Source organism: Pseudophryne corroboree, chromosome 5 (assembly GCF_028390025.1).
Source record: "Pseudophryne corroboree isolate aPseCor3 chromosome 5, aPseCor3.hap2, whole genome shotgun sequence".
NCBI lineage: Eukaryota > Metazoa > Chordata > Amphibia > Anura > Myobatrachidae > Pseudophryne > Pseudophryne corroboree.
In genome coordinates, this window is record NC_086448.1 from 681,214,137 (window position 1) to 681,232,109 (window position 17,973).

General features: G+C 46.9%; 1 protein-coding gene across 5 annotated transcripts in view; it reads right to left on the reverse strand.

Moving 5' to 3' along the window:
- The window catches only part of CA8 (carbonic anhydrase 8), a 282,420-nt gene extending 266,267 nt beyond the window's left edge, over nt 1-16,153 (reverse strand). For 2 of the 5 annotated variants that reach the window (XR_010177875.1, XR_010177874.1), the window contains exon 1: nt 15,770-16,153. Coding sequence is in view for 3 of the 5 variants with exons in the window: in XM_063923773.1 (XP_063779843.1) it covers nt 15,770-15,845 (76 nt within the window). In the remaining 2 variants the exon portion in view is untranslated. The remainder of the gene's footprint in view (nt 1-15,769) is intronic. The other 3 variants (XM_063923773.1, XM_063923771.1, XM_063923774.1) reach the window with 2 other exon arrangements.
- Nucleotides 16,154-17,973: the final 1,820 nt, after the last annotated feature.

The following is a 17,973-nucleotide window of genomic DNA, read 5'->3' on the forward strand; positions in this document are numbered from 1 at the left end:
GATGATGCAGCACACTGGGCTGAGCAGTGCACACAGATATGGTATGTGACTGTCTTGTACTCCTGGCTCCTGCTATAACCTATAACTGGCACTGCAGTGCTCCCCAGTCTCCCCCACAATTATAAGCTGTGTGAGCTGAGCACAGTCAGATATATAATATATACATAGATGATGCAGGCATGCAGCACACTGGGCTGAGCAGTGCACACAGATATGGTATGTGACTGAGTCACTGTGTGTACCGTTTTTTTCAGGCAGAGAACGGATATATTAAATAAAACAACTGCACTGCTGGTGGTCACTGTGGTCAGTCACTAAACTCTGCACTCTCTTCTACAGTATCAGCCTCAGGTCAATCTCTCTCTCTCTCTCCTAATCTAAATGGAGAGGACGCCAGCCACGTCCTCTCCCTATCAATCTCAATGCACGTGTGAAAATGGCGGCGACGCGCGGCTCCTTATATAGAATCCGAGTCTCGCGAGAATCCGACAGCGTCATGATGACGTTCGGGCGCGCTCGGGTTAACCGAGCAAGGCGGGAAGATCCGAGTCGCTCGGACCCGTGAAAAAAAACATGAAGTTCGTGCGGGTTCGGATTCAGAGAAACCGAACCCGCTCATCTCTACAAAAAAAGCCACAATTTTAAAGTAATATATCAACATTGCCGTACTAAGGGGTCCATTTATTATCATGTCCTAGGACCCTATTCAGAGTCCGCCACTGATGTGGCCGCTTGGCAGATTGCCGTACATTGGCAAACTAAGTACACGCAGCAGCCATATCGCACCTGCGTGGTCATTCACACTGCAGATGATTGACAGTGGCAGGCGTTGGGTGGGCGGCGACACGGTCTGACAGGTAAACGGGGTCGTGGCTGAAGTGTTTTTGAGTTGGCTGCGTGACGTCACATGCATCCTCTCTGAGAGAAAAACTGGCGCCAGACCGCCTTCCAGCACAGGCAGGCTGCACAGGCAGGGGTCAACCTTAAATCAATGCGTCCACGATTAAATTGCTGATGCTTTATGGGGTGGCGCAATACACGTGCTGGGCGGCCTTGCCCTATGCTTGGCGGCCCCCAGCATGTGAGTAGCTGGACGCAGATCTGCGTCCATCTCTGAATAACCCCCCAGGACCGCTATTCACACCAATAAGAAACTGAGCCGCAGGATTGTTTTATGAAACATATACAGTGACACAGAGCCCATCAAAGTGATGTGTAAAGTGATTGCATAAGTGATCAATCACTGTACTTTCTGCTGCAGGGCCCCTGGGTAAAAAAAAAAAAAGCTTTGCATTTCCAAGCTTGGTAAATCTCACAGAAACCTATGGAGGCTGCTATTGTATTAGAGAACACGGTATCTGTAGCACTGCTGAACTACCATCATACATCCTGGGGATGTGTCACAACTGAGGGCCTGAGCTGACGGAAGGCAGCCTCAGTTGTAGGGGCTGAGATGTACCGGAACCTGGGAGGTTGTATCAGACCCCTGGACATGTAAGTAACATGAAGAGAAACCGCCCGAAGGCGTGACCACGACAACTTGAGTAAAAGTCAATGATATTTATTTATGACAAACTCCATGCATCACAGTAGCAGTAAAAAGAAACATAAAAATCAGCAGAGAAATAATAATACAGTTCCTGGGTACTACAGGGTGGCAGGGGCCACAGAGCTCTGGTGGTATGAGACAGTTCTTATTATCTGCAAGTTGGAAAGTCCTTACCAGGCTCAACTGTAGCAATGAGGAAAGCCCAGGGTCGTACCAGCTGGTGTTCCAGGGAAAGCTGGACTGCTGTAGATAAAATGCTGCTGTGGGTACTGGTTAGAACCAGACAGGTGTTGGCACAGAGTGGATACTGGCTGGAACCAGTTAAATAATAAATAAAGCTTGAGAGCGATGCAATATAGATGAAATGTAGAATTTGAGAGCGGAGAAATAATAATACCGGTGGAGAGTGGTAAACTGCAGAAAGGACACCGGCCCTTTAAGAGAAGCTGTACACTGCTGGAAGCTGAGCTGGAAGCAGGTGATGTTGTAGCTGGAAACAGGTGAGTCCAGAATGGATCGGAGAGTCAGGCTACACCGCAGATGGAATGCTGGTGCGGGTCTCTATAGCAGAAGTCTGGAGACAGGAGCTGGAACCTGGAAGACAATCACAGGAGAGAGACAAACTGGAACTAGGTTTGACAACCAAAGCACTGACGCCTTCCTTGCTCAGGCACAACCTATTTATACCTGCAGCAAGGAAGGCATTGGCTAGGCAATTATGCAAATTAATAATACTGACAACGGATTGGTAGGAAAGATCAGCTGACAGAATCCAAGATGGCTGCGCCCATGCAGACACTTGGAGGGAAGTTTGGATTGTAAACCATGTGGTCTGGAAAACAGTAATGGCGGCGCCGGCCACCGGAGATAGGAGACGCCAGGCTGACAGATGCACATCCGAACACGCGAACACAGCGGAGGCCACGGCTGACGTAATCGCCACTCTGAATGCAGAAGCTCAGGGACGGCGGCGGAGGCCGCGGGAGACGCCATGCCAGATGTATAAGGCGTTACTGTGACTGCGTCCAGAGAGACAGGAGAGGATGCGGGAATGTGCACATCAGGATAACAGATGGGATCCGGTCCTGGAGCGCTGAGCCAGCCTTAGGAGGCATCTGATAGGTAAGAAATGGCGTCCAGATACCCGGATCGTGACAGCACCCCCCCCTTTAGGAGTGGCCCCAGGACACTTCTTTGGCTTTTGAGGAAACTTGGAATGGAATCTCCGGACCAAGGCAGGAGCATGGACATCAGAAGCATTGGTCTATGAACGTTCCTCAGGGCCATAACCCTTCCAGTCAATAAGATACTGAAGTTGACCGTAACGGTGACGTGAGTCCAGGATCTTGGCTACTTCATACTCAACGCCTCGTTGAGTTTGGACTTTCGGAGTTGAAGGAAGTGAGGAATGAAACCGATTCAAGATTAGCGGTTTCAACAGGGAAACATGGAATGTCCTGGGTATTTTTAAGAAGGGAGGCAACTGGAGTCTGTAAGCAACAGGATTGATGACTTGATCAATTTTAAAAGGACCGATGTAGCGAGGTGCAAACTTCATACTGGGAACTCTTAACCTCAAATTCTTCGTGGATAACCATACCCGATCACCCACCTTGAGAGCAGGAACTGCTCGACGCTTCTTATCCGCAAACTTCTTGTACCTGAACGATGCCTTGAGCAGAGCTGATCGTACGCTCTTCCAGATATTGGCAAACTGATGCAAGGTGATATCCACTGCGGGAACAGAAGTTGCTGGAAGCGGTTGGAACTCAGGGACTTTAGGGTGGAATCCAAAGTTGGTGAAGAATGGTGTTGAAGAAGATGAAGAATGATACTGGTTGTTATGACAGAACTCGGCCCAGGGAAGTAATTGAACCCAGTCATCTTGAGAGGAGGACACATAGATGCGGAGGAAGGACTCCAAGTCCTGATTCACCCTCTCAGTTTGACCATTGGTCTGAGGATGGTAAGCCGTGGAAAACTTTAGCTTGACTTGGAGGACTTGACATAAACTTCGCCAGAATTTGGCTGTGAATTGAACTCCTCGATCTGAGATAATTTCTTCTGGAAGACCGTGGAGTCGAAAGATCTCTTGTATGAATACTTGAGCCAACTTGGAAGCTGACGGAAGACCGGTAAGAGGAATGAAGTGTGCCATCTTGGTGAACCGGTCAACTACCACCCAGATGGTATTAAACTTGTTGCACATGGGCAAATCTGTAATAAAATCCATCGACAAATGGGTCCATGGTCGACGGGGAACAGATAGTGGAACCAGTTGCCCCGCAGGCGACTGGCGGGATACTTTATGTTGAGCACACTTTGGGCAAGATGCAATAAACTCCAAAACGTCCTTTTTCAGAGTTGGCCACCAATAGGACCTAGAGATAAACTCCAGGGTTTTTTGGATACCTGTATGTCCGGCAAAGCGGGAAGCATGGGCCCAATGCATGAGCTTCTTCCTTAGTGTCGGCTTCACAAAACTTTTCCCTGATGGGGGCGTAGAGTCCATCCCTACCGTGGAGAATGCCAACGGATTTATAATAGGATGCTTGTCTGAAGACTCTGACTCATTTTCTTGCTCCCATGAGCGGGAAAGGGCATCGGCCTTGCGATTCTGAGAGCCCGGACAGAACTGGAGTTTAAAGTCGAACCTGGAAAAGAAAAGTGCCCATCTGGCCTGACGAGGGTTGAGACATTGTGCGCCTTTCAGATATAGAAGGTTCTTGTGGTCTGTAAGGATGGTGATTGAATGAGAAGCTCCCTCCAACAGATATCTCCACTCCTCTAGAGCGAGCTTGATGGCTAGCAACTCCTGGTCGCCAATGGCATAGTTGCGCTCCGCTGGGGAGAACTTCCGTGAGAAGAAACTGCAAGGATGTAAATGGCCATCTTTAGCCCTCTGAGATAACACCGCTCCTACTCCAACGGAGGAGGCATCCACCTCTAAGATGAAAGGAGAGTCGATGTCAGGCTGTTTCAGGACAGGCGCAGAGATGAACCTCTGTTTTAAAAGATGAAAAGCTTGCATGGCTTCGTCAGACCACTTGGACGGGTTAGCACCCTTCTTGGTGAAAGCAGTAATAGGCGCCACAATGGTGGAAAAGTCTCGTATAAATTTTCGGTAATAATTGGCGAACCTTAAGAACCTCTGGACCCCTTTGAGGGTTAAGGGTACCGGCCAATTCTGGATTGCTTGTAGTTTCTCAGGATCCATCTCTAGTCCGGAACCGGACACAATGTACCCTAGAAACGGAATGGACTTGACTTCAAAGACGCATTTCTCTAATTTGCAATAGAGATGATTGACACGGAGACGGGACAGAACCTCCTTTACCCAAAAACGATGTTCCTCTAAATTGTTGGCAAAAATGAGGATATCATCTAGATAGACCACGACATGACGGTATAGAATGTCTCTGAAAATCTCATTGACGAAATGCTGGAAGACAGCTGGAGCATTGCTCAATCCGAAGGGCATGACGAGGTACTCATAATGTCCATCACGGGTGTTAAATGCGGTCTTCCACTCGTCACCCTCACGGATCCGGATGAGATTGTATGCACCTCTCAAGTCCAGCTTTGTAAAGATGGTAGCTCCGCTAACTCTGTCAAAGAGCTCAGTAATCAGGGGTAAAGGATAGCGGTTCTTGATGGTAATGTCGTTCAAACCTCTGTAGTCGATGCACGGCCGCAGACCACCATCTTTCTTTTTTACAAAAAAGAAGCCTGCGCCGGCTGGAGAAGAAGAAGGTCGAATGAACCCCTTTCCTAGGTTCTCTTTAATGTATTCCTCCATAGAATGCGTCTCAGGCAGAGACAACGGATAAGTTCGGCCTCGAGGTGGAACCTTCCCTGGAACGAGATCAATCGGGCAGTCCCATTCTCTATGAGGAGGAAGGATATCAGCAGAAGCTTTACTGAACACATCCGTGAAATCTTGATATGGAGGAGGTGGAACATCAGACGACCTGGGGGAGGAAGAACAGACAGGCAACACTTTAAACAAACATGTCTCAGCACAGGAGGGACCCCATGCCAGAATTTGCGTAGTCGTCCAATCAATTGTAGGATTGTGAAGATGGAGCCATGGAAGGCCCAGGACCACAGGATGTGTGGCTCTTGGAATCACTAAAAGTGAAATAAGTTCGGAATGAAGAACTCCCACTCTCAGACGAACTGGTAGAGTCCTTAGAGCAATAACTGTATCAAAAATTTTACTGCTATCCACGGCAGTTAAGGAAAAGGAGGAAGGAAGTCTCTCGGTGGGTAGGGACCACCGTTTAACATAGGCTTCGGTAATAACGTTCCCAGCTGCTCCGGAATCCAGGAGGGCAATGACGTTCTGATAACGTTGAGCAACTTGAAGCGAGACTGGGAGATTACAATCTTGAGGAGATGGAGAGGAGATCATTACTCCTAGCCGGCCCTCTCCTTGGCGAGCTAGGATTTGGAGTTTCCCGGACGTTTGGGACAGGCATTAATAGTGTGAGACGGAGCTGCACAATACAGACAGAGAGACTCAGAGAGACGTCTTCGGCGCTCAGCAGGAGTTAAACGGGAACGGCCAATTTGCATGGGTTCATCTTTAGTTGGTGACAGTTGGCGAGGAGGAGGAGCAGAAGATTTTGGAGCAGATGATCTTCCACGCTCAGTTGCTCTCTCTCTGAAACGTAAGTCAACTTTCGTACAAAGTGAGATTAGCTCATCTAACTTGGAGGGTAAGTCTCTGGTAGCTAACTCATCTTTAATACGCTCGGATAAACCATGCCAGAATGCAGCATACAGGGCCTCGTCGTTCCATGCCAGTTCAGATGCCAGAATCTGGAACTGTATAAGATATTGTCCTACAGTACGTGATCCCTGGCGTAAACGGAGAATCTCAGACGAAGCTGAAGTTACCCGGCCTGGCTCGTCGAAGATGCGCCTGAATGTTGACACGAATGCAGTGTAAGAAGATAGCAGGGTGTCGGACCTCTCCCATAACGGTGATGCCCAGTCGAGGGCTGAGCCACTGAGAAGAGAGATGATGTAGGCAATTTTTGTACGGTCACTGGGAAAATTGCCAGGTTGTAGCTCAAACTGAATCTCACACTGGTTGAGAAATCCCCTGCAGAATCTTGGAGATCCGTCAAATTTTGCTGGCGTTGGAAGATGAAGACGTGGAGCAGAAACGGGTAAGGTGGGTGGGGTTATAGTTGGAGTCACTGTGGTTGACGCCCCAGATGCGCCTGATCCACGGAGAGTTGTCTGAATCCCATCCAGCCGAGTAGAGAGATCCTGGAAACAGCGGATGATGTGGCCCTGTGCAGCCTCCTGATGTTCAAGTCGGGCTGCCAGTTCTTGCATCGGCCTGGCCGCTTGATCCTGGTCTCCGGCTGGATTCATTTGGTCAGTGCTTACTGTCACAACTGAGGGCCTGAGCTGACGGAAGGCAGCCTCAGTTGTAGGGGCTGAGATGTACCGGAACCTGGGAGGTTGTATCAGACCCCTGGACATGTAAGTAACATGAAGAGAAACCGCCCGAAGGCGTGACCACGACAACTTGAGTAAAAGTCAATGATATTTATTTATGACAAACTCCATGCATCACAGTAGCAGTAAAAAGAAACATAAAAATCAGCAGAGAAATAATAATACAGTTCCTGGGTACTACAGGGTGGCAGGGGCCACAGAGCTCTGGTGGTATGAGACAGTTCTTATTATCTGCAAGTTGGAAAGTCCTTACCAGGCTCAACTGTAGCAATGAGGAAAGCCCAGGGTCGTACCAGCTGGTGTTCCAGGGAAAGCTGGACTGCTGTAGATAAAATGCTGCTGTGGGTACTGGTTAGAACCAGACAGGTGTTGGCACGGAGTGGATACTGGCTGGAACCAGTTAAATAATAAATAAAGCTTGAGAGCGATGCAATATAGATGAAATGTAGAATTTGAGAGCGGAGAAATAATAATACCGGTGGAGAGTGGTAAACTGCAGAAAGGACACCGGCCCTTTAAGAGAAGCTGTACACTGCTGGAAGCTGAGCTGGAAGCAGGTGATGTTGTAGCTGGAAACAGGTGAGTCCAGAATGGATCGGAGAGTCAGGCTACACCGCAGATGGAATGCTGGTGCGGGTCTCTATAGCAGAAGTCTGGAGACAGGAGCTGGAACCTGGAAGACAATCACAGGAGAGAGACAAACTGGAACTAGGTTTGACAACCAAAGCACTGACGCCTTCCTTGCTCAGGCACAACCTATTTATACCTGCAGCAAGGAAGGCATTGGCTAGGCAATTATGCAAATTAATAATACTGACAACGGATTGGTAGGAAAGATCAGCTGACAGAATCCAAGATGGCTGCGCCCATGCAGACACTTGGAGGGAAGTTTGGATTGTAAACCATGTGGTCTGGAAAACAGTAATGGCGGCGCCGGCCACCGGAGATAGGAGACGCCAGGCTGACAGATGCACATCCGAACACGCGGACACAGCGGAGGCCGCGGCTGACGTAATCGCCACTCTGAATGCAGAAGCTCAGGGACGGCGGCGGAGGCCGCGGGAGACGCCATGCCAGATGTATAAGGCGTTACTGTGACTGCGTCCAGAGAGACAGGAGAGGATGCGGGAATGTGCACATCAGGATAACAGATGGGATCCGGTCCTGGAGCGCTGAGCCAGCCTTAGGAGGCATCTGATAGGTAAGAAATGGCGTCCAGATACCCGGATCGTGACAGGATGCTTACATTTCCACCAAAATGGCACTTGCAAAAAATGTTAATAAATAAGCAATGTAGGTTAAAATGTTTAAACGATGCTATCACTCTTCTGCATGCAGCAGGTTGCAATATCTCACTAACTGAGCAGTCACAGTTTTGAGTGACAGGCTTGCACCTCAGAAACGTATTGGTGGATTGATAAATGAAAGCAGAATACGGTTATTGCTTTAATGCCGTGGTTCTCACCCGCAACCCTCAAATATAACCAATTAGTCATATATTGAGGCTTTTGGTCTGTGGAAGCAGGTGGGATAATTTACTGACCTAGCAACACAGATTAACTCACATGTGCATGATTTAAAAAAAAAATCCACTAAACATGGGCTGTTGGTGGTACTTGAAGACTGGAGTTAAAAACCCCTGCTGTAGTGTGACTTAAGTGAGCGAGAGGTAGGGAGACGGTTTGCGCTGTGTTTGTGGTTTTGATGTACAGGTACAGCTCATTTCATACCACTGTGCGATTCTCTGAACTAGCGCAGTCTCCCTGATCCCTAGGGATGGGCATTGACCATTGATGGTTAGCAGCCATCAATGTTTTGCACTTAAGGTTCTCTTCCATCGATGGTTATTTTTCTCTCAATGGCCCAGGGGGCACAGATGTTAGCTCTGCCCTATCTTATCGCTCAGTCACCTAACCTCAATTGGCTTGTAGGTTAAATCCACCCTTCTGTAACAGCACTCAGCCCCACTCCTTTCTCTGATAGGCCCACTGTAGGGATGCCCATCGATGGTTCAATTCATGATGGTTCAAACCATTGATAGTTTCCTGCCATTGATGTTAAACACAGTTGGCACCATCAATGGATACCATCATTGGATAACTCTTCATCAGTAGTCATCCTAACTTATCCCTATACTCAGCTGGGTGGGTGAATAGCAGATTTTGCACATGAAGAACAGTCTAAGGGCATTAAGCAAAGTTCACATCACAGTTGCTGGAATAACTGATCCCAGTAGGGTAGGGCTCAAGGAGGGGATGGGGATTGGTTGCACAGGCTTGTCTGGGGTGCCCATGTCAGCCAGACGGCTTTGGCCCTCACCTTGGCTTTGTCAGAGCAGATGTGGCCCTACCCTCTGGTAACAGATCACTTGGTGGTACGGCCAGTAACTAGAACTCATCCTATAGTTTTATTATTATTTTGGCAGTTTATGTTTTATATGCTGTCAAATTGACGTATCTTTCTATTATATATTTAAACTATTAAAAACACATTTTGTTCTGTTCTGAATTATTTGCATAATTCAAATAAGCTCTTACAGTACATTGTACTATATGTAAGCTCTCACACAGTAGTATATCCATTTATATTACTCTACTAAAGGATAATGGTTTTAGACCTGATAATTGTATCATTTTTGTATTACGGCTATTCGTGATAATAAGAAATTAACATACACAAAATGTATCAAAAAACACATGCAGGGGCTCTGAAAGCACTAGAAGTAAAATGATTGCATTAGTGGTCACTATACTTCCATTTTGCACCTGCCATGTGTGGTCTGCTAACCATGCATGTGCAGCGGCCACTGATGTGGACCCTCTCCCGGTAAGTTTTGTGGACTGTTGCCCATAGACTACAACAGCTGACAGATCTTCAGAAAGTGCTAGCTGCAGGGTCAAAAATGCTTTGTATTCCAGAGCTTGGTAAATCTGACAGCATCGCAGTCCCCATAGAAAGCTTTGAGGGCTGTGGCTTCTGTCAGAAACTGAGGAACTGTGGCAGATGTGGATATTAAATAGGAGTTAGCCTGTAGTTACCCTGTAGCCAGCTCGATGTGTATGTGCAGCGCACCTATTGCTGCAGATCCTTGCTGTAGCGCTAAACTGCAAGCAGGATAGTAGAATGCATTATGTACTACTACAATATGCAGTGATTTCGAACAAAAACACTGACACGCCAATGACAGACAGACCATTAGGTTTAGATGTACTAAAGCTTCTATCATTATTGCATTGCAGCCTAGACAATGGTAGACAGAATCTAATTGGTTGCTCTGGACAACATCACCACTCTTTTAGAAGCTTTAGTAAATCTACCCCTAGACTCTAAAGGTGTGTACACACGGTGAGATATTTTCTTTCTATTTTGACTATATAGTCAAAATCTCAAGAAAAGTTAGTGCATATCGCAAGGTGAAAGTCACCTTGCGATCCCGATGCGCGGTCCCGCCAGGTCGGCATCGCAAGAAAATATAGACTGTGCAGGCAAGTCAGTCCTTGCTAGATCGGTGTACTATCTAGTTCATCTCACATGTCAATTACATCTCACATAAGCCAAAATCTCACATAAGCCAAAATCGTAAGCACACATAGGGGGTAATTCCAAGTTGATCGCAGCAGGATATTTTTTAGCAGTTGGGCAAAACCATGTGCACTGCAGGGGGCGCAGATATAACATTTGCAGAGAGAGTTAGATTTGGGTGGGTTATTTTTTTTCTGTGCAGGGTAAATACTGGTTGCTTTATTTTTACACTGCAATTTAGATTGCAGATTGAACTCACCACACCCAAATCTATCTCTCTCTGCATGTTATATCTGCCCCCCCCCCCCCCCCCCTGCAGTGCACATGGTTTTGCCCAACTGCTAAAAATTTTCCTGCTGCGATCAACTTGGAATTACCCCCATAGTCCATATCTCAAGATAAGTTAGTCAAAATCGGTGGTGCTGGGCTCCGGGGAGTTCAAGGGAAATCGCAAAGTGAAAATCAGCCATTGCAAGGATCACACCTTAACACTTTAAAAAGAATTGTGCTCAAGTTGATGGTTTAATTTTCTTTTCTTTTCTTTTTTTTACAATTTTTAACAGACTTTGCTATTAAGGTTACATTTTAAAAGACACTTTTGTATACAAACAACATTGTAATTAACATTTTCTCAATGTGATTTGCAGACTGCAAAATTCTGAAAATCATACACATTTGTAGACACTTTCTATAAGGACTGGTAATGGATAAAACCAAACTGGCACAATGTAACAATTGTAAACAAATAAATGAGTTAAACCTGTTTTCTAAATTTCTTGCAGAAAATACCTATTTAACATACCACCAATACCCGCATCAGTAACCTTCTGAACCAAATTCTAAGGCCACAGGCGTTCACACTCCAATTCTGACAACTCATTTGTGGATATCACTTCCTTAATGCATCATTTGCTGCATTCTGTTTAAAAAGTAATTGCTCCACTTTTCTTTTTAATGTACATTTTTGCCCCATAGTATATTAGCGCTTTATTACCGCTCATCAGTCATTCAGATCATTGAAATAGTCACAGCAGCATTTCAATATATAAGCATGCTGATCACTTGGAAGGCAGTGAATTGTCCACTTGTTTGATTTGCTAGTGCGGGCTGAACGGGTGGTCTTCAGTATGCTGACTGACGGGATCCCGGCGCACAGTATACCGGCGCCGGGATCTTGACACCCGGCATACCGACACTTATGCTCCCTCGTGGGGGTCCACGACCCCCCTGGAGGGAGAATAAAATAGCGTGGAGCGCCCGTAGCGTGGCGAGCGCAGCGAGCCCGCAAGGGGCTCATTTGCGCTTGCCACACTGTCGGTATGCCGGCGGTCGGGCTCCCGGCGCCGGTATGCTGGTCGCCGGGAGCCCGACCGCCGGCAGATCGTAGTGAACCCGGCTGGACTGCACATTATAGAAGACGTGTTGTGATGGGAGTGCTGCAATAGACACGAGCAGGAAGGCAATTCAATTAAGCCCCTTTCAGACATAGTGTAGCAAGAATCCAGGATTTTCTGCCAGGGCAAACTACCCGGTCAAACTACCCGGGTCTCGCTTATGTCTGAAAGGCACCAACCAGGGAACCCGCACCGGAGCCCCTGCAATTGACCACTGTTCTCCCCAGGACTTACGTCCCGGCAAGACATCTCATGTTAAGTATGAATGGTGTGACCCAAGATTTTACTCCCCAGTCACAACTAGAATCCACTGATAGGTCATTCGGGGCTGCCTGGGGGGGGTCCAAGGCGTCCTGCTGTGGTCCGTGCTCCAGTGAGTAGAAGCAGCTGGCACACCGGGGAGAATGTACTGACGGTTACCAAGGAGAATGTGGACCGTGTAAGAGAATGGGGTGTGGTATGGAAGGTAGATAGTAACTAGGTCGACAGTGTCTAGGTGAACCCCTATTGGTCAACAGTAACTAGGTCGACAGGATTTCTAGGTTGACAGGGTCTCCAGGTCAACGTGTTCTAGGTCGACAGGTCAAAAGGTCGACATGAGTTTTTTATGGGGGGTTTGTGTCGTTTTCTTTGTACAGTGACCGGGAACCCCAATTAGTGCACCGTGACCCCTCGCATGGCTCGCTTCGCTTGCCATGCTTCGGGCAAGGTGCCTCGCTGCGCTCAGCACAGGTTACCGTTCCCAATTGTAGTCCACGTGGATCGTAAAGTATGAAAAGGTTCAAAAAAATAAAAAATCTTGAAAAACTCATGTCGACCTTTTGACCTGTCGACCTAGAACATGTCGACCTAGAGACCTTGTCAACCTAGTTACTGTCAACCAATAGTGGTCGACCTAGATAGTGTCGACCTAGTTACTGTCGACCTAGAGACTAGGACCCAGGAGAATGTGGGGGAGTTGTACAGAATCTGTAATGAGGAGAACTCGTTGAATGTTGTTGCTTTTGTCTTTGATATGTAGATAGGGTAGACATTTGAAAAGACAGTTAGATCTGTTGTAAGGTCTGGTGGCTCGAGAAGGGGTGTGTGATTGATTGATTGATTGATTGATTGACTGATTGTTTGAGTGTGTATGAGTGTGAAGTATGTGTGTGTGTGTGTGTGTGTGTGTGTGTGTGTGTGTGTGTGTGTGTGTGTGTGTGTGTGTGTGTGTGTGTGTGTGTGTGTGTGTGTGTGTGTGTGTGTGTGTGTATGACAGCAGCCTGGCAGCCATGGTTTGTAGAATGTCGGCGCAGACCTGGCTTATGTCTGCAATGGGACAACCCGGGAATTTCCCTGGTCTCATGTGTAGTGTGAAAGGGGGGCAGCCAGCAAAAACACAGGTTTTTGCTGAGGTGAAAAACCCGGGTCTGATCAGGGAAATTCCCAAGTCATATGTCGGTAAGGGGAATAACTAGCAAGGTTTTATAGCAGCCTCATGTATTATGGGGGTCATTCAGACCTGGTCGCTCGCTAGCATTTCTTGCAGCGCTGCGATCAGGTCAGAACTGCGCATGCGTATGCACCGCAATGCGCAGGCGAGTCGCACGGGTACAAAGCAAATCGTTGCTGTGCGATGGATTTTACAAAGAATCCATTCGCAAGAAGCCGGTCGCAAGGAGATTGACCGGAAGAAGGTGTTTGTGGGTGGCAACTGACCGTTTTCAGGGAGTGGTTGGAAAAACGTGGGAGTGTCCAAGCGTTTGCAAGACGGTTGTCTGACGTCAATTCCTGCCCCGGATAGGCTGAAGTGATCGCAGCGGCTGAGTAAGTTCTGGGAAACTCAGAAAATGCACAAAGTTCTTTTTTTGTATCGATCGGCTGCACAGGCGATCGCACACTTGCACACTCCCCGGTGGGCGGTGACTGTGCGAATGCAGGACTGCAAAAATCAGCTAGCGAGTGATCAGGTCTGAATGACCCCCTATGTTTCTGCATATGTATGGGTTAAAATTGTGATGCTTAGGTCCAGATTTATCAAGCCTTGGGGAGTGATAAATTGCACGGTGATAAAGTACTAACCAATCAGGTCCTAAATGTCATTATTTCAAACACAGCCTGTAACATGGCAGTTAGGAGCTAGTTGGCTGGTACTTTATCATTTGCAATTTATCACTCTCCAATGCTTGATAAATCTGGGCCTAATTTGCAAATTTGTGCTTGCACCTCCTCTTGAAACGGATGTGGATCATAGGGTCAGTAACAGTAACTAGGTTGACAGTATATAGGTCGACCACTATTGGTCGACAGTGACTAGGTCGACACCTGAAATTGGTCGACATGGAAAAAATGACGACATGGGCTTTTTAATATATTTTTGGGGTCGTTTTCTCTGTAAAGTGATCGGGAACCCCAATTAGTTACTGTGTCCCCTTGCATGGCTCGTTTCGCTCGTTTACTATTTACAAGTTTACTATTCCCATTCGTAGTCCACGTGGATCAATTGCTGATCTTGTCCAATATGTGTGGTGTTTATATGTTCTGCTGTGTTTGCATAACTTTCCTCTGGGTGCTCCGTTTTCCTCACACACTACAAGCAGATAATGGCAGGCTATTTGGATGCTGACAAAACTAACACTAGTTGTATGTGTGTGTGTGCACTTGTATGACAGGGACTTTAAACAGGTTGGTATTGGGATCCCGGTGGGTGGGATGTCGGCTGTCAAAATACTGACAGTGGCATCCCGGTGGCAGCGGCCTGACCTTAACCCTCATCCCCCTGCAGCCTAACCCTGACACTCCTCTGTAGTGCCTAACCTTAACCACCCCTCCCCGCAGCCTAAACCTAATCCTCCCTCCGCCACAACCTAACACGCTCCTGGGGTGCCTAACCCTAACCCTCCCTCCCTGCAGCCTAACCCTAACCCTGCCCCCGCAGCCTAAACCTAACACCCACACACACACACACACCCGGACCGGATCCCCCTTAAACTGTACACTCCAATGGGAAAAGGACTAAAATAAATGACATATTCTCTGTGCAGCGCTGCACATATCAGTGGCACTATACAAATATTCAATATTATATACATATCTATATACATATATATTTATTCAATATGTGTCAAATTTTCAGCATTACGCATAACAAGGGAGTATAGTAGCAGCAGATACCAGCAAGGGGCGTTATTGTGCTTCCAAAGCACTTAGTGCTCCCTTCGTATAAACACCCCTTTAATGACACACGCTGTAGTAACAAATGCTCCCAATATTCCATTCCACAGTACAAAACTGTCCCACCTAAATCAGGACACTTGGGGAGTACTTGTAAGATGTTCCATAAAGATTAGATCCTAGAGCTCTGAATGCTAATGATGATGATGAGGATGATGAATACTCAGTTATTTGAAAAGTATTCATATTCATATTTATTTTTGTATTTTGAGAATAAAAATGTTTTTCTTCTAGCGTCATCAATGTGAAAGTGGTACAACAGGTTTCTTAACTCCTTCACTACTAGTCAACAAGGCACAATATATATTTATCAATGTCTCTTACAGTATGTACAAACATAAAAGTCAAACAGCAGCTATTCGACACAGGCTCATTAGAATCTCAGCTTGCAATTGCCTACATTTCCCCCAGTCCAAAACCAACTTCATTATTTTAATTTTAATTTTATTTTAAATGTTGGTTTAATAATTGCTCAGAAGGACATGTGTTATTTTAGAACAAGCTCTGATATCTCCTCCAACACATAAGGAAATACTTGTATAGTACAGTATATAGATCAGGGCTGAGTCACTTCTAGTCAGCTGTATTTTAGGATACATACGAGAGGAAAACTGACCTTCCACATAGCCCCACTCCTGTTTCTCAGTCTCTCCTTGCAGCTGAGAGCTGTCTATGTAGTGGCGGTCAGCCATCTGCGTCCTCTTCTTGCTCCTCAGGACAGTCCTTAGCAGTGACTACAGTGGCCGGAGTCGAAGTAATTAGAAGACATGCTGCAGTTACATTACCTCCCCTCTCACCACCGTGCTGTCACTGCTGCCTGGGACTGTGTAGCAGAGGAGGAAGGGAGGGCTAATCACAGCAATTAAGTGCTGTATGCTGCTGGGATCAGCTTCCACTGGGCACTGGTAAGTAATAGCATAGAGTAGAGTTGTACTGGAGGTGGGTGGTGCCAGCACTGGAGTTTGCTGGAAGAACTGTGCTGATGTGCTCGGTAACTTGTCACTGGCACAGGAGATGCTGAGTGATCAGTCACATTAGCTGCAATAGGAGGATGATTAGGCAGACGAGAGAGAGAGAGACTTGCAGTGAAGTTTGTATACTGTAGCTGTGGTGTTTAGATCAGGGATCACATACACATACTGTATATTGCTGGCAGGATATAAATATGAGGGGCATGATTTTTTTGGATGGGCAAGATTTGTGTACGCATGAGACGTTTGCTTTATGCTGTGATTGTTGGAAGAGTAATAGGCCCTACACACTGGCCGACAATCCTCAAAGATATGAACGATCTTGTTCATTATTGAACGAGGTAACGTTCATATCTTTGAGTGTGGAGTCACCAGCGATGAACAATGCGCGGCCCTGCGCTCGTTCATCGCTGGTGCCCCGTCGGCTGTGCATGCAGGCCAATATGGACGATCTCGGGTGACGGGTTGAGTGAAGAAACTTCACTCCCCCCGTCACTGCCCCCCACCCACCGCCGGGTCGGCCGTATCCGCCGTCGGGCAGCTCGGCGGCGGATCATTAAATGTATATGGCCCTTAAGATGAGATGTCAAGTATTTAGCTAGATTTCTAAATTAACTTTTTTCTACTTAGGACACAAAAGAGAAGGGATGTAGGACCTCATTCAGCATGGATCGCTAATCTTACCAAAAGGCAGCTGCTGCTATCAAATAGTTGCCGCCCAGAAATAAAGAAAAAATGTCCATTACAGAAATTGCGATCGTATAGAAATGCATGATATGATCGTACAACCATTTGCAATCGCAAATACTGGAACATTGAAGAGTTTTTCCATCTGCGCCCAGGCAAAGTCATGCATAATTCTGCTTACGCAAGAGGCTAGAAGTGGTCATCGCTGACGTCAGAAACCTACCTAGAAAAAGCCTTGCCTGCATTTTTAAAAACACACCTCTAAAACGCCATGTTTCCTCCCCTAAATGCTGGCTTCCTGTCAATCAAAATGTGTTTGCTTTGAAGCACAATAACTTTGCAAAAATATTCACAAACCGTGGTTGCGAGCGCACAATGCAAACACTGCGCATGTGCAGTCATTTGATATTCGTCCGGATTACATTTTCTCAATTTAGTGATCGGCGCTGAATAGGGTCCATAGTGCACTGCATTGCACATGTAATCCTGCAAACGCAGTGTTGTCATTTTGTGTAACTACTGCATACATCAAACTCAACTTTTCCTATATATGCCTCCATGTAGTCAGACGTCCCCATGTAGCCAATTATTACGACATGCCAAAGGGCGGGATGTACTAAATGGAAAATGCGGTAAACCCCCGTTTACTGCTTTTTCCAAATATATAAAGCCCCAGCCGCTGGGCCAGCGCCACGGAGGGGTTCGCCAGCTTTTGCTGGCGTTACTCTGTAGAAGCCTATGGACTTCTTTCCACAGCGCTGATGTGAGCTATCCATTTGGATCCCTCCCAACAAACCCCGCAGTCGCCCCCATCATTCTGCTCATGTGCAGAATGACACAGGGGGCTGAAACACGGAAGTTAGGGAGACGCCGGGGTCGCGAAGGACAGCTTTTATCGGAAGAGCTGTCCTTCGCAATGCTAAGCGCATATGTGAATACATATGCGCTTAGCATCGTGACGATGGGCGGCGATGTCACATAGTACATCCCGCCCAAAATACCTCCACATACTGTACTACATATAATACTAGCACCAAGTTTTCCCTTTTTTTGGTTAATAGTAGTGATGTGCACCGGACATTTATCGGGTTTTGTGTTTTGGTTTTGGATTCGGTTCCGCGGCCGTGTTTTGGATTCGGACGCGTTTTGGCAAAACCTCCCT